Source organism: Natator depressus, chromosome 13, assembly GCF_965152275.1.
Source record: "Natator depressus isolate rNatDep1 chromosome 13, rNatDep2.hap1, whole genome shotgun sequence".
Classification (NCBI taxonomy): Eukaryota; Metazoa; Chordata; order Testudines; family Cheloniidae; genus Natator; species Natator depressus.
The window spans coordinates 23,800,554-23,826,216 of NC_134246.1; the positions used below are offsets into that span (position 1 = coordinate 23,800,554).

Genomic DNA, 25,663 nt, shown 5'->3' on the forward strand with positions numbered 1-25,663 from the left:
GAATTCTAAGCTGCGGGCAAAATAATTTTGTCTCTGCAACCTGCTTAAAACAACATTTAGGTTAAGAAATTACTACTTGTAGCCAGTTTCTTTAGTGTATTAAGTTTAGTTTACGTGTTTGCTTTATTTGCTCAGTAATCTACCTTGATCTGTTTGCTATCCCTTATAATCACTTAAATATATCCTTTGTAGTTAATAAACTTGTTTTGTTTTCTAAAACCCAGTTTGTGCAATTCATAACTGGGGTGGGGTGGGAGGGCGGGGAGCTGTGCATATCTTCCTCCACATTGAGGGCGATTTTATGAGCTTAACACTGTACAGATTTCTGTGCAGTGCAAGACAATACAATTTTGGGTTTATGCTCCAGAGGGAGTGTGCACTTGAGCACTGGGCAATCCCCAAATGGAGTCTTCCCACAAAGGGCTGATTTCAGTGTCTGTCTTTTTGTGGAGCTGGGTGTGGCCGTGTGTGTGTGTGTGTGTGTGTGGGCTGGAGGAGACTTGAGGACAGGGTGAGGAGGACAGGACAGGGTGAGGGAGCCCAGGCTGGTGGAACCAGCGGGCTCAGTGGGACTCCAGTATATCCGTTGGCATCCCAGAGTGGGGGGTAACCCATCACATCCGCCATATGCAACAGCTATATAAGGCAGGGAGTGACATCATCTGTGGTTCTTCATTCCCCACACAAGAGGACTCCTGGAAACACCTGAGGAACAAAGCCTGAACTGGGGGAAGTGCTGGACCCAGGCCCAAGGGATTTCTATCCTGTGTATGAAACACCTGGGGTTCCAAGCTATAAAGCAAGTGCAGCTTGCTCCTTAAGGATCTGCAGCCTGCTTGTATCATTTCTCAGGGTGAGAATCTAATTCATATCCAATCTATCTAGTATATTAAGCTTAGTTTGCATTTTTGTTTATTTGCTAGGTAATCTGCTTTGATCTGTTTGCTGTCCTTTATAATCACTTAAAATCTATCTTTTGTAGTTAATAAACTTGTTTTGTTTTTAATCTAAATCAGTGAGCCTTGATTGGAGTGGTTGGGGAAAATCTGCTTGGTTATCCACAAGTGTGCATTGTTCTCTTCACATTGAGGGAGAGGCAGACCAGGTATTAAACCCATATACTGGCCAGAATTGACCAGGGCAGGACTGTCCTGCTCTGGGGTCCCAGGCTGGGAAGCTGGTGGTTAGAGAGCCTCTGTGTAACTGCAGCTGGATGTGTCCCTACCTGTGTGAATGCTGGTGAAAGTGAAGGCTGGAGGGGTTTGCAGCTTGTCATAGCAGTACAGTGTGAGAGGGAGCCCAGGCCATTACAATGGGTCAGGGGGCTCAGTGGTACCCCAGTTCCAGGTGGCATACTGGGGGGAATCCATCACCAGTACTTTGTTTTAAAAAGGATCAGCTTTTTAAAACTGAGCAGAAGCTCAGGGCTGTACACAAAAATGCTTGTGTAGTCAAACGCTTAATTTGTGTGCAATAACCATGCGCTGATCCAGGTTGTGGCCATCTGCCCTTTTGGAAATCAGGACTTAATAGAGTCGACTAAGGTCATACAGGAAATTCCCAGGTGAGCTTGGAATGAACTCAGATTTCCCAACTTCTAGTCACATGACTTCACTGCCAGACCACCCTTCCGCTATGTTACAAACCGCCCCCAGATCAAGTCGGTGAGGGAAGTCTATCAGTGGTAGCCCTGCAAGAGACCTGGTGATGTCCTTCGCTCCAAGCCTTCCAGAATTGATGGGCAGGGAACATTTGAGAGGCTACTCACTGTCGTGAAGGGGGACAAAGACGAAGCAGGTGCTTGCTGTCAGCTAGTAGGGACCATGTCAACTAAATATGTAGCAGAATTATTGGGTCAGAGCCTAAATCCACCACCTCTGCTTCCTCCCCTCTTCTTTCTTCCTTAAATGCTGGGAGGGTGAACAGCATGAATATGAAGCCACCCAGAACACGCCAATATCGTTGATGGCTTATGGGCAATTGTATCATGCATTATCTAATAGACTGTGGGTCACGGGATGTATTAGGATTTGATATCTCCATTCCAATACTCTAGAAATTAAACTGATTGACTTATCCTCAGAAGTTTACTGGCGGTAAATCGACTACCGATGGATTAGAAACACTATCATTTTTCTTGTTTGTTCTCAGCTTGTTCTTGGGGGGGAAATAATTCATTACCACATTACAAAAAGTGAATGGAGGTGATGCAATAGATTCCGCTGTGCATGGATACCACTGAACATCTGGTAATAAGACTGCAGAATCGAGAAGTATATTTAAGAAACCAAAACTGCTGAAGGAATAAATAGACAAGAGAGTGGGATCGCTGTCCTTTAAGAACAACTAACCATTCCTGGCTTTAAAATGTGTAAAAAAATGGTTTGTGCTGCAGAGGAAATGAGACTGGAAACAGAGGAGCATTTTCTAAATTATATGGTTTTGGTTCTCAGAGAAATTGAGATTGAGAGTGAGAGAAGAGGGTGAGAGAGAGAGAATATAAAACCTTCAGTGTTTACTTCAATTCACTGAGTTAATTCCAGGCAGGTTTCCTGTTCTCCAAACCTAGAGCTTGAATAGTTGTATTTGTTTTCCCTTCCCCCAGAAACTAAAAGGCCATTTGATGGCCATTACCTGCCCCCTAGCCAGGCTGCAGATAAATCTGAAAGCTGCAGCCTATTCCCAAGTTTTCACCGTCACTACAGTATCCTCATTTCCTCTTGCTGGACTCAGAAAGTAGTAGACAGATCAACTGGAGATGGGTACCCTAAAAATAGTTGTTAGAAGGACACTGTATCACGTAGTGCAGATTGTTAGTAGAGAGGTCTTTAAATTTGGGTTACAGATTTAGCCTAAACACTTTATTTTGTGACTCGGACTCGCATCTGTAGTTAATAGGCAGATTACACTCATGAAAGATTAAGGAAAGACCTCAAGGCTGCATCTCAGACAATCTACAGAAAATTGTTAAGTATCCGTTGGAAACTGGGATGGAGATCTCACAGAAGTGGGTTTCTGACATTTCTGGTCCTGGTAGAACTACAAAGTGCAGAGGTGAGCAAGGAAATTAGGGGAAAGTTAAAGTCAAACTTCAGAATATTTTGTTTAACTCAGGTTTGGGGTGAAAGTCTGGATGAGGTTACATTAAAATCAGAACCAGTCCTTACCCATGGCACCGATGCATTGGCCAAGTCTGACACCGATATACCAGGCACCCCCAAGTTAATTATTCATTCCATAACCTGAATAATGTAAAGACAATAACTATAATTAAATGACCATTTTAAATTTTATTGTGTTTTTAATTGCCATCTGCAGCTTCCTGGGTGTCTCCTAGCATGAATGTTTTTGCTTTCGCCTTGCTATGTTCTGAGGCCTCGAGTCTCCTGGTGATTATGTGGGGTTTGACTAAAGGGGGGCACTGAAGGAAGAACCTTCTTTATCTTTTGTTATTTCAATATCCTTTCCCTTTGATGCAACCTGAAAGACGTGTGCCTGTCTTTGCACTTCTAGAGGCTGATGGTTTTCACAGGTGCATTCTTTTGGTTCCTTTAATTGCCTACAGTGGTGGTCCGCTGTAGAAAAGTTCATTGTTCATATTCTGTAAACCCCTGTTGACAAAACATCTGTGATAAAAGTAGGGGTAGGGAGCGATCACTAATGCTGACTAGGAAGGAAGATAGATTTTTTTTTCTCCTCACATCTGTTCTATTCCAGAAATTTCAGATTAATTCTTGTGTCCCAAATACAGTTTGATTGTTTTATATGCTGCATCCATTTCTGCCTGTGGCAACGTATCCCATCTGAAAATCAGGATTACGATGTTGGAAGTAAAAAAAGTTTGGTTAACATCATACCAATATCAACTAGGAATAGAATTAATTGGCTGTGTTCCCATCTCTAAACACTGGAGCACCCTTCCTCACATCGAAAGGGGAAGGCAATTGCCTGCCCTGATTTTTTTTTAACTTGTGTCTTAAATATTCCCAATGTTTCGCCATTACAAAGCCACACAGTAGTGAGATATTCCAGTGATGGAGGTTCTGTATATAGATATCCTAGCCTGTTAGGAGCTCATCATTATCGTCAGAACCCCATAACATTTGAACTGTATAGTTATGGCAGGACCATACACACACAGTCCATTCTCCGCTGCCTGCCCCTGTGTCAAAACACTAATATCACTGATGTAAAGGGAAACAACATTTTCTCACGAACAAAAATAACCCAGAAACTTGAGCGAGGATGCTGTTTTTAGACATAACTCCTTCTAAAATCCTGGCTGCTAGACAATATCCTTCAGTTAATGAGGTAGCATATCCTAAATGATTATGCATGGAATCTGGAGTTGGGAACATTTGATTCTAATCTTGTCGCTAACGCTTGCCGTATGTCCTTAGGCAGGTCAAGAATATCTACATTTTCCCAAGTTTTCTCTGACTTTTAGGGTGCTTCAGTTTTTTGGTGCTCCACTGGTGTCCCTAACAGCCTGGTTTTTCAGAGGTACTAAAGGAGAAAAGGGGCACATAGAAAGAGATGAATTACTACAGGGTGGCAAGTGGCAAAGACCCGCAGAAAGTCTGGTAATAAGGAGGCTAAGCTGTGAAGAGCTGGAACTAGAAATAAGTCTCTCTAAATGTAGAAGCATAGATGCTGGAACTAAAGGTGCTGGGGGTGCTGCTACACCCCCTGGTTTGAAGTGGTTTCCATTATATACAGGATTTACAGTTTGGTTCAATGACTCTCAGCACCCCCACTATACAAATTGTTCCAGCACCCCTCCATAGAAGCCTTCATTTAAAACTAACTGCAGTGGCAGGGGCAGCAAATGTATTCATTCACTTTTCTTATGCAAATCAGTGATTGGCTACTAGTAGGCACAAAGCGTGAACGTTCAGGTGAGATTTCTCCACACAGTGCTCAGCTAGTATGCCCAAACCCTTCCTGCCCCTTCTGAGAGTAAAAATAGTCTCTCTTCCTGCACATGCTCACTTTTTCTACCTCTCTCTCCACCCCGCCCCCGCCCTTTAAATGTAAAAGAAAGGAGGTATGGTTGTATCCCATGTGGCTCTTCAGAAGTAAAGATGCTCCATTTACCAATATCATTTGGAGTAATCTCAGCTTTTCAGGGATCCATCTCAGGGGAAATGTGTGGCGTTCTCAGCTCACTACTAATGGCTTTCAAGCTCCTGTGGTTTCATATCCAGTTTAGTAAAGCACTTGGGTGAGTGGTGAGACTTCCATCTCCCATGTCTCAACATCCTCTTCACTTTCCTGACAGGTCTCCATGAACATGAGACTGCTTGGTTACACAGCAGAATTGTCTACCTTCCCATTTCCCAGTCTATCCACCTGGAGAGGCCAGCAGCACTTGTCAACTTAAAAAATAGGAATTGTACCAAATACCTTGGTAAATAGTAACTGAATAGAATAGAGATCACAGATTGGAGGGAAGGGTGGAGGAGATTGGTGCAAAGACAGTTCAGGATGAGACCACACTGAACCTAAACCCCATCAGTGTGATAGGTGGTGCTGTGCTGGGAAAGGCATCATCTTTTGAGTGAGAAATTCTGTTGAGGGCCTGGCAATTTGTCATTTTAAAATTTTGTACTCCCTTCTGCGTAGTGGCTTTTAGATCCCAGTGGCCTCACTACATTCCAATCTAGGTAATTGTTTTGCCTGCCTGTATCTCCCATGGTAGTTTCAGCTGGGTATAAGATTTTTTCACACACACCCCCCCCACATCGCACTCTCTGTTGTGTTGCCGTATCCTGGTGACTAGTTACCAGCTTTCACCTCAGAAATAGCTGTTGTTATTCAACGTAAAGTGTTAAATGTGTATTTCTCGGGAAAGTGTTATCTAATGGCTGGAGCAGGAAACTAGGTGTTAGTTCTAAAGTTCTGCGGTGGACTGTGTGTGTTCCTGCACAAGCCACCTCTCTGTGCCTCCATTTATCCCTCTTTAAAATGAGGATAAAGCCTTCCTCACAATGTGGGGATTGAGGCTTCAATGTTTGTAAAGAGCTCTGCAAGCAGTCATTGAATATGCTATGGAAGTGCCAAGAATGATTATAAAAAACGGAATACAATAGCAATTACTGTATGAGAGATTTGAAATTCTAAACCATAGTTTTCAGAGCAGCAACCATGTTAGTCTGTATCCGCAAAAAGAAAAGGAGTACTTGTGGCACAAGTACTCCTTTTCTTTAAACCATACTTGCATGCTTTAAATCACCTAGTTTTAGTGTCCTATTTTTAAAGTGCACATGTGTGTTTTAATATATATGAAATGTTCATTTCTGAAGTAGTTATTAATTGCCCCATTGTTAATTGTTACAGATTTTGCAGAGAGACGTGTCTCACCGACCATTAGTATGTTCTCTGCTCATACATTAGCAGAAGAGGAGATGCTTTGTTTGTTGTTCTTCACTTCATAACAAATTCTAGAGGGCATTTCCCCCCTTTTATTTCTCTCTCTCTTTCTAAAACTATTTTGTTTTCCTTATGACTGTTTTTGTTTGTTTGTTTTTTAAAAGAAGTAGTAGTCTTTCTGTGGTTTGAAAATGAGAGAGGGCAGAATTTGTGGGTAAAACATTTTAAATAGTGCTCTAATATTAAGAAGCTGCAGATGAAAATTATATGTATTTCACTAATTTCCTCTCCCGCACTCGTACATGTGCACTCTTGAAGCACTGATTGAGGGATGATTAATTAAAACTTTAAAATACCATACAATTTTGAGAAATACCCGCTCAAAAATGTGTGTGTGTGTATATACCTATTATACTTACCACCTAATGCATCTCAATCATTCACTCAATCATCCCTCAATCTTTGTGTAAAATACAACTTTACACTCTCACACTCACTTTTTAAAGAGCAGGTTTAGTGGTCAAAGCTATGCTGTAAACATAAATAGGCAACACCTGGTGAAAATTATTCTTACACCTGCATCTTTACCTCAAGCTGAGTGTGTAAAAAGAATAATGAACTTCATTAGGACTTTAGATTACTTCTGTCTTGTGGTATTCGTCTCATAAGTGGTACTTATATGACCACTTCTCCTGCCCTTCAACCAATAATTAACCTCTGCTGCAGCTTCTATTAATGTTTCAGGTCCATGGGTCCTTTCAAATAGCCACCATTTAAAAAGAAAAAAATTGCCAGAGGAATGTTTCCTATATTCACACCAAACTTGCACTGGCCTAAGGTACAGAAATATACAGTTCTATACCCATGACATGTTTAAGGTGTGATAACATGTGACCCATTAGGGCTAGAAATGTCTGAAAGGGAGATTCCTAACTGTTACACAGCAGTTCCTAACTGATGCACAGCAGTTCATTTATTGTATGGTATCTATTATAATTTTATCGCATGTATCCTTAGCATTAGGTGCTAGTACTGGTTCTGGAAGGTCCTGTTATATTGGACATTAAAATAATGATATTAATGTGTATTTGAAAAAAAAAAGTACGAGATTCTAAAACATTACTTTCAATATTTATCCTCTTTCTCTGAGAAATTTCCCAGTAGTGTGGGATTTAGGAATTAAAGTAGCCTGGTTTTACAGATGGAGGAACACAAAAAAATAGTCTCACCCAGTCAAGCTGTATTTCTAAAATAGCTGTTCTTATAAACATGTAGTGCATGAAGAATGTGTGGTGGTATGGTGAGATGTTACCCTAATAACTCATTCAAGGCTTTGGCAATAGGGCATAGGAGTAGACTAGACCAAGGGTCTAAGTGCCTCCCAAGCATTTAAAAAGAGAGAACAGTAGCACTGGTGAAGTGCAGTGGTGTTTCCAAACTCATTTTCATAAACCTCCATACTGTACCCTCATGTTCTCATTCCCTGTGCAGGGAGGATGTGCACTGGTTAGGGCATTAGCTTAGGACGTGAGAGAACTGGGTTCAGTTACTGCCCCACCTCAGATCTCTTGGGCAGGACATTTAGTCTCTCTGTGCCTCAGTTCCCCGTCTGCAGAACAGCAAGAATAGCACTTTTTCCTACCTCACGGGGGTGTTGTGAGGACAAATTCATTAAAGATAGCCAGGTGCTCAGCTACTATAGCAAGTTGGGCCATAAGTACTATAGATAATGCACACTGAGAAATCCACAGTTGCCTGCCTCCTTTAAAGCCCTTTCATTTCTTTCATTTGTTGCACAGATCCAGTCCATGGACCGCAGAGTGTGGAAGTTGTTGACATTCGCTCCCGGCAGCTGACCTTGCAATGGGAGCCCTTTGGTTACGTGGTGACCCGTTGCCACAGCTACAACCTAACAGTCCAGTACCAGTATGTGTTTAACCAGCAGAAGTACGAGGCAGAGGAACTCATCCAGACATCCTCACATTATACCTTGCGAGGCCTTCGGCCCTTCATGACCATCCGGTTGAGGCTAGCACTTTCTAATCCAGAGGGCAAAATGGAAAGCGAGGAGCTGGTGGTACAGACTGAAGAGGATGGTAAGAAAAAAAAAATTCCCCCCATGGTTCAAAGTTCTAAGTAACTGTTCGGGGGTGTGGGGGGGAAATGACTTCGTAAAAATGGCATTGTGGGCTTGGAGGTGGTGTCTCACGAACTCCGTATCGTATTTCCTTGGGCTGCAATTAAAATAGGGATTATATATACTTACCTATTTTTCGCAGCATGGATAATGTCTGTAAAGCACTGTGAAGCCACAAGTAACATTCATGTCTGTCAGTCCACAGCAAAGGACCCAGTTCTGGGGAGTGTTGGGTGCTAAACTCCCAGTGCTGCACCCCCCCTGTTCCCCCTCAACCCCCTGAGACAAACTTCTCCAGTCCCATAGCTTATTTTATTTATTGTAGGGGAAGCTGGTTAATCTAATAGCTCCAATTAGAAATGTGTGCTGCAGTGCCAAAGACTCAGTGTTCAAACCCTGCTGATACCTGTTCTTGTTATGAGTTTACATAACAGAATTTTACTGTCTTCCCTTAAAAAAACAAACAAACAAACAAACAAAAAAACACCCTAGGAAATTACATACCAAATGTGATAAAGAACGTTATTTAGGTTGTAGAGTCAGGCACTCAAGGTAGCAAATTTGAGATTTATGGTTGCATGTCCAACCTTAATTCTGCCACATGGTGGATATGCATTATAATGCAGCCGTTAATTAGAGGAGCACATGCTGTCTTTTCGACAGGGGTCTGCCCTCATTCAGTGCACAGGCTGGCGGCGTAGGGGACCAGAATGAAGTTTGCATAGGCAACTGCAATTCTGACACTTGCAAACTTTTGAGTGTTTAACTTTCCAACCTAAATAACATTTTAATATGGCTTTTTGTACATAAATTAATTTCCAGAATGAACCTTTTTCCATAATTCTGGACATTCCAGGTCACAGAGTGTCCTAACATATCATGTACACATATTATGCTAAATTAATGAGGCCAGATTCTGCCACTCTTGTTCCATAAGAAGTGCTTTGAGGATGTATTATTATTTATTAATATTTGTATTATCGTGTCGCTTAGGTAGAATGACCAGATGTCCCCATTTTATAGAGACAGTCCAGATATTCACGACTTTTACTTATATAGGTGCCTATTACCCCTCCCCCCATCCCGATTTTTCACACTTGCTATCTGGTCACCCTACGCTTAGGTGTCCCAGGACCCTAATGTGTGAGGCTCTCTACAAACACAGAACAAAAAAGGCAAGAAGCAAGATACAAGAAAACAATGAGACAGTATTGGTCAGCATGGGAAGCAGTGTTCTCAGCACACCAGCAACCAGTCATTGTCTAGCCTTTTTGTAGGCCTCAGAGCAAAAGAGAATTTGAAAGTGGATAATGTTGTAGTGTTGTGGTTGTTTACAGGGAGCTTCTTCCAAGCATGAGGGGCAGCATGGGAGAAAACACAAAGGTGCTTGTTTTGAACATTTAATGTGGGCAACGGAGACTGACATCATGGGCCAATCAGAGGCAGGAGTAGGGTTGCCAGGTGACCAGTTTTTGACTGGAACACCTGATTGAAAAAGGACCCTCGTGACTCCGGTCAGCACCGCTGACCGGGCCATTAAAAGTCCAGTCGATGGCACAGCAGGGCTAAGGCAGGTTTCCTACCTCTCATGGCTCCACGCAGCTCCTGGAAGCAGCAGCGTGCCCCCCTTCTGCTCGTAAACATAGGGGAAGCCAGGGGGCTCTGCATGCTGCCCTCACCCCAAGCGCCAGCTCCGCTGCTCCCAATGGCCAGGAACCACAGCCAATGGGAGTTGCGGGGGTGATACATGCAGACGGGGAAGTGTGCAGAGCCACTTGGCCATGCCTCCACGTAGAGCCAGAGTGGGGACATGCTGCTGCTTCCAGGAGCTGCTTGAGGTAAGCGCCACCCAGAGCCTGCACTGCTGACCCCCTCCTGTGCCCCGACCCCCTGGCACAGCCCTGATCCCCCTCCTACCCTCTAAACCCTTCGATCCCAGTCCGGAGCACCCTCCTACACCCCAAATCCCTCATCCCAGGCCCCACGCCACAGCTCAATCCCATGCCGGGGCACTCACTCCCCTGCACTCTAAGCCCCTGCCCCCAGCCCAGAGCCCCCTCCTGCGCCCTGAACCCCTCATTTCTGGCCCCACCCCGGAACCTGTATCCCCAGCCCAGAGCCCATACTCTCTGCCTCAGCCCGGAACCCTCTCCCATACTTCGAACTCCTTGGCTCCACCCCACAGCCCACAGACCCCTCCTGTACCTCAGACCCATCATTTACTCTTAGGTTAAAAGCGTCACAGAGAAAACAATAAAATAACCTACCCACATGCTAATAAGCTTATCAGGGATCATCCTCAAATCTACTATGGGGTCTGGCAGGTGATTAGTCCTTTCAAACCCTACACAGGGGTCTCCGTTGTGGTACAACTTCAGAAGAGCCTGAGTTCAGAACTTGCATACTCATGAAAAGTTTAGTCTCTCCTTTGTACAGTGGTAGATGTTCTTTGATCTGGAGTTTCCAGGAACAAGTGATCAGTAGGCAATGGGTTTTCCGGGCATTGCTTCAAAAGGCCTCCCAAGGACCTCCTAGGAAACCCACTTAACACATTGTCCCAAACAGTTCTTTAAAGTTCCTAGCATTTCCCCAAGCTTTCCATTAATCAGTCTCCTTGAAAAGTTATACACAATTCTACAGTGCCATGTAAACAACTGTATTTTTACTGCAGTGGATCCCAAAGATATTAAACAATTCAATAAGGTTTAACTTAATTCAGTAAGATTTGTCCAGGATATTGCAGAAAATTGCTCTCTGTCACAAAGCCACCTTAGCTGAGACTCAAACTAAGAGTCCTTATGGGCTGCAGGCATCCACTCTGTCTAATGGGATATAAGGAAGCATCTTTCCCTTGCCTGAGCCATTAGGTACCGCTGAGCTAAATTTCTCTGTGATGAAAGTGGCTCTGGCATTACAGTATATCACAAAGGGAAGTCCAGGAGATGGCGGATCTTTCTATTCATTCAGGGAAATGATCAGAGTTTTTATCAGACAGGGCTGGGAGTGCATTTGGTTAGTTATCTTTCACAGCATTAGAGTTTTGCTTGAGTAGGTGGATTTTTAGTGGCTTTGTAATCGTAATGAAAGATAAATCTTAAATTGTTACTCTGCTGGGGAAATCAGCCTTTCATATTGATAAAGGTGAACAGCCCTGGAGCAGTTCTATGCCAGGGTGCAGTATAGCTATCTGTGTAGATAGAGTTTTACTGTTGTGTGGGGGAAAAAGGAGGGTACATTAAATTCTCCACTGGATTTTATTATTCGTTGATGTTATAACCAGAATGTTAGAGCACTGGTGCTATTTAACTCATTCCTCTCCTCCTTTTCCTTGTAGGGTTCTATATAGGGTACATTTCCCTGCACAGACTTGTTAATTCACCATATTTGATGGCACAGTGGTAAATGCACAAGACCTACACTAAAGGAAAATATAAACACCCTGTACTGCAGGGTAACCTTAGGGAGAGAATATAGCGGGCCCCTAAAAATGAGGGTCTGGTGCCTCTGCCATTGTTTTCTGCAGTGTCTGTGCTAGCCATTTCATGTAGCACCCTAAGATATTGTTCATTCCATCTCTATTGCTCCTGGACAGAGGTTATGGGCTGTGGGGTTGGTCAGTAGGTCTGGGAGATCAGTGGATCTTTGAAAAGGTATTGGGAGAAGGGGAGGTTACATGTTGAAAACAATTTCTGATGAAGACCATGCAAGACTATCTTCTCTAATTCTTCCAGGCCCCCCTTCCCCGGGTGAAATAGTCTTTTTTTCCAAAAAGGGAAAACCCTGCTCCCTCCTCTGAATGTGGCACTCATCAAATGCATTGGAACCAGCATTGTTCTGCTGCACAGGCAGGAAGAGTTACTGAAACCAGACAGGGCTATATACCTCCTGGATGGAGCACAATTCTGTGAGTCTGATCTCTGTCCTGTCCTACAAGGATTTTGAGGTATGGGGCAGAAGCAGGGGAAGCATTGGAGCAGGTGTGATAGATCCATCACTGTGCAATTGCACTAGTCATTGCCTCGTACGATAAAGAGGTATAGCTACTGTGGAAGCTATCACAACCTCAGAGCTTCAGTGGGAACTGTGGAGTGGTTTGGCATAGCTGGTCTATGATACCAAAGAGTGTTTCTTGGGCTGTGCGCTGATCTCCAGGAATTTAACGAAAGTGCACAAATGAAGAATCCAAGGGGCTACGCTTGTGTCTTATTGGTGTCTGAGCCATAATCCTATCTAATATGTGGTAAACTCTGGACATAATATGTAGTCTCACGCTGCATACTCTTACAGCTGTATGTCAGAACAGAACTTGGCCCTAAATGTCTTCAGTTTACCACCTCATTTCTGGAGACCAACTCTCCTCAATCTCCTGACCATTTGTGCCCACTGAACACTTTGTAATCTTGAGGAGACAATCCTTTCTCCTATAAGTCCTGTATTTTTGCCTATCTACTGTTTATGCAAGATACTAACACTGTTTTGTGTCTGTTAGCCTCAAGCATGCTGAACCAACTTGTCCAGAGATGGCACACTTATTTCAAAGTTCCTTGTTCGAGGTTTTCAGGAGAACTTGCAATATTCCTTCATACTTTCTTCCATTTAGTAAAATGGAGCTCTTGTGAGGTTCTTTCCATCAGTCAATGTTGACTCAGATAGTACTTTTTTAAAAAATGTTCATGTCCCCTGCTCTCCCTTCCACTGAGTGTTAGTAAAATATCTGGTCTAGGGGAGTCTAATCTCTCAAACACATGCCAACCCCCCTCCACCAATATGCCCACTTAAATGAGCCAAAATGTGATAAAACTAAACTGGAGGTGTCATAGCCTTTCATGTGATACTGCCTAGAGAGAAGTGTGGTGTGAGCAACCTTGAGGCCAGATACTAGAGTGGATTTCCTCAGTTGTACGTCTCCCACCAGTTGGTTGGACAAACTGTACAGCTTTTCAACCTGAGCAGCTTAATAGAAAGTTACTTCTCACATTTGGATGCTGTTATTGCTACTTCGGTGTGTAATGCAGGAACTCATGTGCTTGCATACCTAGTTGAGTCGCCAGGTTTGGGATCTGGACATACTACTGAAGTGGCCATGGCTGCCAATTGGCCTTACTTTGTTTACCCTCTTTAGCAGGGTCATGATTTAAGTATAAGATGTCATAATCAATAGGCTGCAGCTTTGCAATGTGAGCCAAATGGGAATCTCTCTCCTGGCAAATCTTACTCTTGAATACGGCAAATCTTAATCTTCCTTCTGGGGAATCTTCACCACAGAAGAAAAGAGTGACTCTTGAATGTGTTCTGCATTGCGTGGCTGTCATTGGTAGATGCATTACTTATGCATCAAGCTGAAGACAGTTTAATTTTTCTGAAGCCAGAGCTGATCCTTAAATACTGACTGTAGCAAAAAATAAAACAAAATGAAAACACTTCCTGTTGCTGATTCGCAAACAAAGATGTCCATCAGTTAAAGAAGAGAAAGATACAGCTGTGCAATACCAGTCCTTCATACTGGGCATTTCCTTCCATCATAGCTTCACTCAGTGATTGGAAAGTGCCTAGTTTAATTATACGTCAATGTCCAAAAGACAAGGAAGATTGTAATAGTTAGCAGTCTGCCTGTAAATACATTTTAAGAATAAAATTATGAAGCGAATAACTTTATTCCTAGAACTCAACCAGAAAGTGCACACAGAGCAAAAGGGGAAGAAAAGGAACCCATTAAAGAATTGTTTGTGACAATGATGGAAGATTACCTAAGACAGGAAACAGGAGATAAGATAGGGAATAAAATTATCCAAAAGGCTGGGAAGAAAAGAAAAATATTTGGCTTAGCTTATTTACATACATCTTAAAGGAGGTCTTCATGGCTCAATCTCTAGTTCTTTTATGTTGGTTTTGCTTGTACACAAAACAGAACTCTTATGCTATTTTAAACTCAGTGTCATACCAAAACAAAGCATGAATCCTGTTATACCTGATGCTTTAAACACAAATCCATTACACTTTTGAGACAAATAACTTAGGCAAATCTTACATAAAAAATATTTTCTGACACTGTCATCTAAGGTTTAAGACAATGCGCTGTTGAAGTAAAGCTTACAAGGTTAGATCAGTATGTGTTGACCCAGCAACAACAGTAGACGTGTTTATTGGTGTGCTTCCTGAATTATGGGTCACCTAGTCCAGTAAGTAGAGTACCAGACTGTGTTTTCTTCTCAGCTCCATCACTGATTTTCCGTGTGACTCAAAGCAAGTCATTCAGCTTCCAATTCTGCAATGGACCCATGTGAGCAGTATTGAGATCTAAGCATATTTGTTTCTCAGTTACCACTTCTGTGAAGTGGGGATAATACTTTTTAATCACTTCTGTAGAGAGGGGTTTGGTGAAAGTACTTTGTAAGAGCAAAATATTACTACAATAGAACCTCAGAGTTACAAACACCAGTTACAAACTGACAAGTCAACCACATACCTCATTGGAACCAGAAGTACTACACAATCAGGAAGCAGCAGAGACAAACAAAAAAACAAACAAACAAAAAAACAAACACAGTACAGTACTGTGTTAAAAGTAAACTACTACAAAAATAAAGGGAAAGCAGCATTTTTATTCCACATAGTAAAGTTTCAAAGCTATATTAAATCAATGTTCAGTTGTAAACTTTTGAAAGAACCATAACATTTTGTTGAGAGTTATGAACATTTCAGAGTTTCGAACAACCTCTGAGGTGTTTGTAACTCCGAGGTTCTATGTATTTTGACTGTATGACACAAGTTGCTATATTTGAGGCTATGTTAAATCATGCACACTTGTTCACTTTCTTTTTATTTAAGGAATGTATTTTTATTATCTTAATATGTAAAAGGAATGTGATAAGTTGGAAAATAAAAAATACACATTTTATAACAAAATGAAATATCTATAGATACCTGAATATGTGATAAATGGTAAAATTATAAATGCATAATTGCTTGGTAATAGAAGTAGGCAATTTCTTGCATGATCATGTTGGGGATGGGGAAATCTGGGGTGTGTGCAGATATACAAACAGAGCACTAGCTGGTAATACATTAAGTAGCTTTTTGTATCTTCTATAATCTCTGATTCTGTAATAAATACTCTCAATAAATTGCCTTTGTCATGTGGGTGGAGCTAGGTATGGTGGATCACTGAAACATTGGAAGATAGCAGTGTCTTTACATGAGTGTGTGTTTGTTGTTAATATTCAGTACTTGAGTTTTCATGTGTGGATCCCCAGGTCAAGAATGGACCAATAGTAATGGGTACTAATACTTTTTAAATGTTCCCGTTTGGCCCAGAGTGTATGTTTTCTCAGCTCTAGAGCACCAGCCATTGCTGGAAGACTTCAGCCTCTCTGGCGGTACACATGTGACTGTTGTGGAGAGTTACTGACTTTCCACTCTTTTCCTTTACAGTTCCTGGGCCTGTTCCCCTAGAATCTATCCAAGGAGGACCCTTCGAAGAAAAAATCTATGTTCAGTGGAAGCCTCCAAATGAGACCAATGGTATCATTACACTCTATGAGGTAAGGAGAACAGATTGCTGTGAAAGAGTATCTATCAGAGGACCTGTTCCATATGTGTGCAAGTGTAATGGTCAGCATAGCCATGATGTTTAAGAGATTTCAGTAGGTGTTTAAAGGAGGCCTAAATAAAATAGGTGAGAATCTTCATGGTACCTTGATGCTGCCACTGAAATCTCGTAAATACTCCACTTTAAATCACATCCAAATGTGACCCTTAACTATCTCCATTGCCCCACATCCAGGTCATCACAAATTCTGCCATTTGTTGCTCTACACCATTTCCAAGATATACTTTCCTTCCTTTCTGTCCCTAGAGCTATAATGCTTTCAGGCTTTCCTTATCTCCCATCTTGAATACTGCAGCCACTTCTTTTCTCTGCCATATAGTTTCCTTCCGGTTTTCACAAAAGGCAGCCAATAAGCACCTTCCTTATTAAGTACTCACCCTGTCAGCCCCCTCATGGAATTTGGTTTAATCCATATGTCTAAAAAAATGTGTTATCCAAAGCTTTAGCTTTGTCTTCATAAGACAATCTTCACCCTGATAGCTTCACTTGTGTGCTATACCTCTATCCTTTGTCTTCAGGAGGTAAACCTGTTGGGGGAGGGGATATGCGTCTTTTGTTTGTGCTGTGCCTAGCATAATGGGTGGGAACAAATAATCTGAGGACAGAACCTATTGAAGGATGTATGCCATTAGTCTGAAATATGGTGCCTCATCTGTTAAGTAGTGGGACAACCTATGACAGAAATAACAATATTCTTCAATATCTTGGACAAACCTTACTGAAATCTTACTGAATTGATTTAGACCTTACTGAAATGAGTTTCATGCCTTTGGGACTCATTTTATTAAAAATTCAATTGTTTATTATGGTGAGATTGTATGTAACTTCTCTAGGAGGAGTAGGTATGCTAATGTAATTCCTCTGGTTATCAGCCTTTTGAAACCACCTCTGGAGAGTTTTGCATATACTAGTTCAAACTGGATTCTCCAAGGACCAACAGACAAAGAGAGGATTTTTTGATAAACAGCCTGGTTTTCAACAGGCTCAGGGCTTTTTTTTTTTTTCCTGATCCAGCAAATCATCAGGAGGTCCACAGAGGACCCCAATCCTTAAGGAAGGGTTAGAAGGACCTATACTGACCTTGTGGAGATTGGGTAGCAGGTGGGGATTACTCTCTGGTAAGATTATTAGCATAATTGTAGGTTCCTTTTATTGTTTTAAATATGTTTTTTTTTCCTGTAGTTTGTTTACCTTAAGAATAAAATATGCTTCCTGAGAGAGAACTGTGCGCTAAGTTATAACTGAGGGAAGTTATACTATTATTAGAGTCTTTTGCTGGGAATAACATGATGAAGGCAGGGAACTGTTCAACCTGGAAATATCTCAGTCAGAAGGGGGAGAGACATGATTTTCCACCCAAGAGAGATGATGACGTGGGGTGGGGTGGATCCTGAGAATGGGTGCCCTTGGTGACGTGAAGGGGAAATCTAGGTGCAGTTTTCTTGGACAGTGACATATCTTTTCTGGAAGTTCTGTGAAAGATGCACTTAGAGTATGGATTTTAAAAGTTAGGCACACAGATGGAGTAAATGTGCAAATGATCAGAATTGTCCATTTGTACATGCAATTGCTCAGTTTGTGCATTCATTCCTATTAATCACATGTGCAAATTAAGGGACAAATTCCTGAATCTTGTTGAGCTTCAGTAGGCCATCTTTCCATTTTACCAGACCTGGAACCAGCCAGGGACTGTTGCAGCCTTTAGCATTATTTAGAGCTGCATATAAACTGCTCTGTGTTATAAAGGCTGGACTGAACCCTTAGTGACTATACTGCACTGTTGCTATACCACTTCCTATCCAGGAATGCCCTGTTAGAGCAGATCTCTATGACCTTTGCACTGCCTGAGAGAGCAGGCTTTGATCTTCTTTGGCATGAGGTTGTGCACCTAACCTATTTGAAAGGAGGCAACTGTGTAACAGACTCTGAACTGACAATCTCATGACTTAAAAGGCTAACCTGTGAGCAGACGCTGCACTGGAATGTATGAATGTACTGACTGTCACCTTTTGGAGCCCACAAGGCAAGAGACAGAAACAATTTCCAAAATAGTCTCAGTAAATCAATTCAGTACTCAGTAAAAAGGAGGTACTAATAGCATTTGGCTTGTTAAGGCACAATCCAGAGCTCACTTGCAAGCCCTGTGACATCCCCTGCTGCAATCCCACCTGCTTTTGGGAAACTAGAAGTGTAGGGTGGGATCCTAGCTCTCACTTTAAAAAAGAGCGTAAAGCCTCTTTCCTTGCAAAGGTAGCTTTTGAAGGCCTAAACGGATGTAAAACCATTGGTAGGATTGCAAAGAACAACGGTGGTCTCCATTTCTGAGGCAGGATGCTGAGTGAGCTAAAGGTTGAGCACATAGTTTATATAAATAAATCTGTTATGTCGGGGTGTATCACAAAGAACTGTCCTGCTTATTACTCTAAAATCTTGCTGGCTCTCTTCAGAGTGGAGTGAGATGGAGGGACGGGAACCATTTACAGTTTGGTTTCTTTTTTTGCAGTGGAAGAGCGCACACAATTATTTTGGGGGCAAGCATGCAGGTGGTAAACTGTGACACAGCCCAATGGAGTCTGTGCAGATTTCCCTTCCATAACATTCCCACTTCCCCTCAGTTCTGACCAGCAGACCACCTGCTCTCTCGTCCTAATGGACCCCTTGGGAGGCAGTGCCAGTGATGTCAAACAGGATGTTTTCAGAGTGAACAAATGAAGACTAGTTTGAGACCACCGAACTCTTATACATTGCAGCCAAAGCAAGTTCTGTAGTCTGCTGTCCAGAGGTTAAATGTGATTTCATAAACTATTATGTCATCTTGCCTCGCATCTATTAAAAATGTAGGTTGAGTTGATACGGTAAAAAGACTGCATATGAAAGAAGTTCCTCTTGATAAATGTGTGCCATTTCAGCCAGGTCCACAACTATAGCAATGCTACATATATATATACATATAATCTGCTCTATAATAAAAGCAGATTTCAGACGTCTGGGTGTTACAGTGAGGTTAATGCACTAAGCCTTTCACATCTGGAAACCTGATTTTTAGAAGTAACTTGGGTCAAAAAAATAAATTGAGTTTGGTGGCTTTAGCCTAATCTCTGGCGGGGGTTGTGTATATTGCCAAACTCCTTCACAATTCTCTATGACTAACAATCTCCATTCAGGGAAAGTTATGGACTAAAATAAGCAATAGGGTTGTAGATCACAACTGAGACACATTGGCCAAACTGTGGGGGCTGGGCAAGATTTCACCTCACCTGTCTAGACTGTAGCTCTATGCACCTTACCTGTGTAGACTCTAGCCAGTACTATTGTCCCCTTTTTATGAGCTCCAAGTGCACATGTTTTGAAAGGTCTTACATGCACACAGGTCTTTACAAGGTCTTACATGCACACAGATAACATATTATATAACAGCCCTTGTTTATGCTGCTTAGTAACTGGCCTGGATGGTATAAATTGCAAATTAATTGTTTTCTGAGAACACAAATGACCTATAGGAAAGTGAATATAAAAATAAATTGGGGAGTGTAAATGATTTAAAAAAACCCCTCCTTTTAATTCTTAAAGAGACTTGCTGCTAAACATTACCTGTGGGCACAGCTCATTGAAAGGACCTTATTAATCTGAGTTGCTTTTCTGACTGAGCGACTGCGTAGAGAGCAGTGATGCATCATAACAGTGACTTTGCATCTTAAGTCAGATCATTTCTTGAATCTCATTGGAGGTGTGCATACACAAATTTCCCTTCCTGATTGTGACTCAATGCACATTTGATGGCTGCACCAGTAGGGGGGTCAAGGTGAATTCCAACTGTTCCCCTTCCTCTATACACTTCAATAAAGAGGAAACTTCAGCACTAAAACATCCAGAGAATTAAAATGGAACACACAAACATCTCTCTCAGCAGAGATGCTTCCTACTGGGTATGGGGGAATTTCCAAACTGACATGGAGGTATTACCTCAGATAGCCTCATCCTACACAGCCCTCCAAGACAAGTAATCTCAGCATGAATGATGCAGTTGGAGCCAGCGTGGTATAGATATTTGTTTAGTGAGGCGGTCAGAGTATTCTCAATGGTAGATTTCAAGTCGTGGAATTCCATAACACAAGAGATCAATCTAAACCCAGGGCTCTCTGTGTTTAGAGTGAAAGTGGAGATACATCCTTTTGATAATGCCCATTTAAATAAAGCACAGTTCTTTGCACATATAGATATATGCCTCGCCTTGCTGCCTGAGGAAATTGGATAGCAATTGAACTCTATGTTCCCTAATTGTTTAGTGCCTTTGTGCAAAGGTACCTCCCACCTATGCATTATCTAAAATGGATAGATCTGCTTAATCTCAAATTCAGCTATATGGGTAGTTATTACCCATCAGTTTTGTCTATGCTGGTATTTATCTTTCAAATTTCACATGACTGTAGCACTCGTGTAGTTCCATCAATAGTAGCAACAGATGAAGTTTTATTGTAGGCAGAGTTCAGGCATCTTTACCAAAACGTTGTCTTGACCTGTTCTCAGTGGATTCTGCTGACGCCTTGGTTAAAATGTCAGTGGCTGGTCTGTGATGCCACTTCTATTGTTTCCTGTCACCAGTGGCTTGCACTAGCAGTATTGCAGTGGTGGGAGGTTTTAAAGAAATACTGCCAATAAAGAAAATATGAATAATCTATGAACCAGAGTGGTAGTGTTTTTAAGAACAAGAAGCACCTTTCCTAAAAATTGCATCTTCGGAAGTGATGTTACTGTATCAGCTGATGTGGATTTGAGATTCAATAACGATCTAACCTATTTGCAGGAGTCTAGCAACTTCACATTTGTTACTTGGTTTGTCAATGGGGATACAACTACTCCTAAAGCAGAGGCATCTACCAGTTTTGTTAAAAGAAAACTCCTGCAGAGTTAGGGTCCAGGAAATGCATTTTATGAATGAGTCAATGAAGTCAAAGTCAGCTTCACTTCTGGAAATAACGGACCAAATACACAGGTATTGTGTAAGGTATTGTAACTTAGATTCTCTTATGCTTAGTTAGAGCCTGCCTTACACACCATTAAAGTTACTTTTGCCTACTCTACTTACCCATTATCTGTGGTTTTGGCCTATTGTGTTTACATCTTTCATTAAATTTGCTGTTCCTAGGTGCCCAAACTACCTCTACATAAATAAGCTGGGTAGCCCACTAACATTCCATTTACTTTACCTCCAGGCAGATTTTCACATTAAGCCTCTCTATTATTCTCACAATTGTCTGGCAGACAGGAGTCCACATCTCACAAATTGCCATCGCAATTTGCACATGCAGATTTCACATAAAGAATTGGGTTAAAATTCAGCAGCAAAATCTTCAGTAAGCAATTTGTTTAGCAGTCAAAAATCACAAAGTTTGTAATGACTATGTATAACTCGAAAGAGCTTAAACAGAATGAAAGGACCATAATGAGCCTCTTTGACTATTCAAGTCGCAACTGATTGACATTTATCCTTCATATTGCTCTTGGGGTCTGGCATTGAATGTTAAATAACACACAGCTACAGCCTTGCTTTTAAGACTGACTTTAGAAAAAAATACAATAGGTTTGAGAATTGTTTCACTGGATACAGGCACAGCCGGATTTTAAAGAAAGAACCCTACAGATCTACAAATCAGAATGCAACTAGATTCTATTCTCAGGAAGCAGAAAGCTCCTGTCCAAGACAGTAGGGATAGCTCAGGATTGAAATTATGATCAACAGGATGCTGAAAATATTAAGACACCAGTTATGTGGAGAGAGAGGCAGAGACATTATAGTATATCTTACACAAGTTAGTGAAGGGTGGTAATGGGTGAATGGGTGAGCAAGTAGGCAATTAATATAATGAGCATATGAATAATGGTAGGTGCTGATATATGATAAACCATAGGGGAAATGCACAGATTGATATAAAAGTAAGTAACAGAATGGAGATTAAGATCAACAGCTCTATAGCTGGGTTAACGGGTAGCTAGGTATGCAGGTGCACATAACAAACAGGCAGATGGATAGGTTTTCAAGCAAGTGTTCAGGCAAACAAGAAGAATCATGGATTCTGCTGGTATATTGGTTAGGTAAGAACAACTTTATAGAGAGGTGTGTGAATGTGACATTAATAAAAGAGGTCACATTACAGCTGTCTCTCTTAACTTCTTGTGATGGGCAAGATCTAATACAACTGCTTTAAGGACTCCTTCCCTCCCTCCCTCCCCCTGTTTAAAAGCAGCACAGCTGTTCAGTAATTTTACCAGTCCCATGAAAGCTGCTATACTATATATTGGAAGCTTAAAATGCATGTTAAGAATCAAACTCATTGTGATTAAGCCAATAATATAATAGTTTCTGTACAGCGTGGAAACATCACTGCAAAGATTGTGTAGGAATTTGTATATAAACATCACTGTTGCCCTAAATAAGTGACAACATCCATCCAGCATTACACAATACAAAGGCTTATGCTGTTGTGGATCACAGAGACATAAGATCTGAATCAAGTTCACTGATCAGTTTTGCGCTAGAGTTTTTTTTTTTTTAGGCACCTTTATCTCAGCCACTTGTTAGACAGTCCAAGTTGTAATAAATAGTGCACACACACGGACCCAAGTGTTTTTTACAGGCTTGAGTCCAATTTCTGAACTTTGGTACCCTAAAATCAAGCACCTATGCATCCAGTTATTCTTTTTAGGCTATCTAAATGCCTATTGAAACTTCCAAGTACAGCAATTTTGGCACCCAACTTTGAAAAGTGTTCCCTTTGTGTATAATGGTCTTCTGGGAATTGTTGATTTTAGAGGTTCACAGTACTTCCTAGGTGGTCAAGGAGGGAAAGAAGAAGAAACACCCAGCAATCCTCTGTGTGAAATACTCCTCGTGTTACTTGACTGAAGATGGAAGGCATTTTTATGAGGCATTTAAATCCTAGAAGCATTTAAACAGTATCTACAGTATATTCATCTGCTCAGCTCTCATATTGGAAAGGTCCATCCACTGAGCCATACCTAGACACATTGTCTAAGTAACAAACTGTCTCTTAAAACACTACAAGGTGTATTCTTTTCATGACATATGTTCTTAATTTATTATCAAGTCCTCTAGAGATAGTGTATCTTAGGGAAAAAATGAATGTGTAGCTTCTAACTATTCAGCTTTCTTAGTCACAGTTTTCAAATGCATCAAATCTTTTGTATTAGGATGCCTGGAATAAAAGTGTAAGGGGCTTTCAGACTATTTGAAACGCTTTAATGGGATGTGTGGAGTCTAGTTTCTCTAATCCCAGTGGATTTGAGTTCAAATTGCACTTCAGAGGTTACAGATCTTTTTGTTTGTCTTGTAAAATTGTGATCTGCCTTCCATCATCTCTTAAATTGTCAATGCTCCATTTCTCCTCAGTCACTTTGCTCAGTTTTTCTCTGCAGGAGAGGTAGTTACATGAAAAAAGCCACTGAATTATAAGGTCATATATCAGGCCAATGGTTGTGGGATGTATTTCCTGGATTTAAAATAGGGTAGGACTAAATTCCTCCCAAGTTGAGCCCTTGAAACCACAACGCATTATAATACAAAGCATGAGAGCAGTAGAATAAGAACAATGGGATTTTAAAAAGCAGACTTTACCTACCCATTCTTTGAGTTTGTTAAAGTCCCATAGAAAGAAAATTTAGGGGAAAAGGGAATGCAGGAGATCTGGCAATTTCTCAAGGAGACAATATTAAAGGCACAACTGGAAACTATCCCGATGTGAAGGAAAGATAGGAAGAATAGTAAGAGGTCAATATGGCTCTGTCAGGAGCTCTTTAATGACCTGAAAATCAAAAAGGAATCCTACAAAAAGGGGGAAACATGGATGAATTGCTAATGAGGAATACAAAAGAATAACCTAAGCTTGTAGGGACAAAAAGGCTAAGGCACAAAATGAGTTCCACCTTACAAGGTACATAAAAGGCAATAAGAAAGAGGTTCTTTAATTACATTATGAGCAAGAGAAAGATGAAGGAAAGTATAGGTTCTCTACTTAACAGGGAAGGAGAGCTAATAACAGACAATATCAAGAAGATTGGGGCAATTAATGCCTATTTTTGAAGGTTAATGGTGTCCAGATACTCAACACAATTAATATTAACAAGGGGGAAAGAACTCAAACTAAAACAAGGAAGCAACAGGTTAAAGACTATTTAGATAAGTTAGATGTATTCAAGTTGGCAGGGCCTAATGAAATTCATCCTTAAGAAACTAGCTGAAGCAATCTTGGAACTATTAGCAATTATCTTCAACAGCTCATGGAGGATCGATGAGGTCCCAGAGGATTGGAGAAGGGCAAACATAGTATCTGTCTTTAAAAAGGGGAAGAAAGAGGACCCAGAGTATTATACACAGGTCAGCCTAATTTCAAGACCTGGAAAGATAATGGAACAAATTTATTAAACAATCAGTTTGTAAGCATCTATAGGATACTTGGGCTATAAGAAATAGCCAGCAGGGATTTGTCAAGAACAAATCATGCCAAACCAACCTAATTTCCTTTTTTGACAGGGTTATTGGCCTAGTGGATGCAGGGAAGCAGTAGACATATATCTTGATTTTTTGGTAAGGCTTTTGACACAGTCCCATGTGATATTCTCATAAGCAAATGAGGGAAATGTGATCTAGATAAAATTACTATAGGGTCAGTGCACAACTGGTTGAAAGACCATTCTCAAAGATTAGTTCTCACACATTGTCAAATTGGGAGAAAGTACCTAGTGAGGTCCAGCAGGGGTCAGTCCTGGGTCCAACACTCTTCAATATTTTCATTAATTACTTGGGTAATGGAGTAGAGAGTATGTTTATAAAATTTGTGGATGAAACCAAGCTGGGTGGGGAGGTGCAAGCAGTTTGGAGGACAGGATTCTAATTGAAAATGACCTTGACAAATTGGAGAATTGGTCTGAATTCAACAAGATGAAATTCAATAAAGATAAATGTAAAATACTTCACTTAGGAAGGAAAAATCAAATGCACAATCTAAATTGGAGAATAACTGGCTAGGTGGTAGTACTGTAGAAAAAGATCTGGGGGTTATAGTGAATCACAAATTGAATAAGAGTCAGCAATGTGATGCAGTTGCAAAATAGGCTAATGTCATCCTGGGGTGTATTAACAGAAGTGTTGTATATAAGATGGGGGAACTAATTTTCTCGCTCTACTTGGCACTGGTGAGACCTCAGTAGGTGTACTGTATCCAGTTCTGGGGGCCATACTTTAGGACACACAGACAAATTGGAGTCCAGAGGACAGCAACAAAAATGATGAGAGGTTTAGAAAACCTGATCTGTGAAGAAAGGTTAAAAAATACTCTGGGTATGTTTAATCTTGAGAAAAGAAGACTGAGGGGGTACCTGATAGCAGTCTTCAAATAAGTTGATGTCTGTTAATAAAAGAGGACCGTGGTAAACTGTTCTCCATGTCTACTAAAGGTAGGGCAGCAAATCCTGGAATACTTGTTTTTCCCTGGAAAACTTGGGGGGGGGGGGGAAATAGTTTCATCATT

General features: G+C 41.2%; 1 protein-coding gene across 5 annotated transcripts in view; it reads left to right on the forward strand.

The window, feature by feature from the left end:
• Positions 1 to 25,663, forward strand: part of PTPRT (protein tyrosine phosphatase receptor type T) — a 720,698-nt gene that overhangs the window by 467,044 nt on the left and 227,991 nt on the right. For all 5 annotated transcript variants that reach the window (XM_074970228.1, XM_074970229.1, XM_074970231.1 and 2 more), the window contains exons 8-9: positions 8,172 to 8,468; positions 15,941 to 16,050. In XM_074970228.1, the coding sequence (XP_074826329.1) occupies positions 8,172 to 8,468; positions 15,941 to 16,050 (407 nt within the window). The remainder of the gene's footprint in view (positions 1 to 8,171; positions 8,469 to 15,940; positions 16,051 to 25,663) is intronic.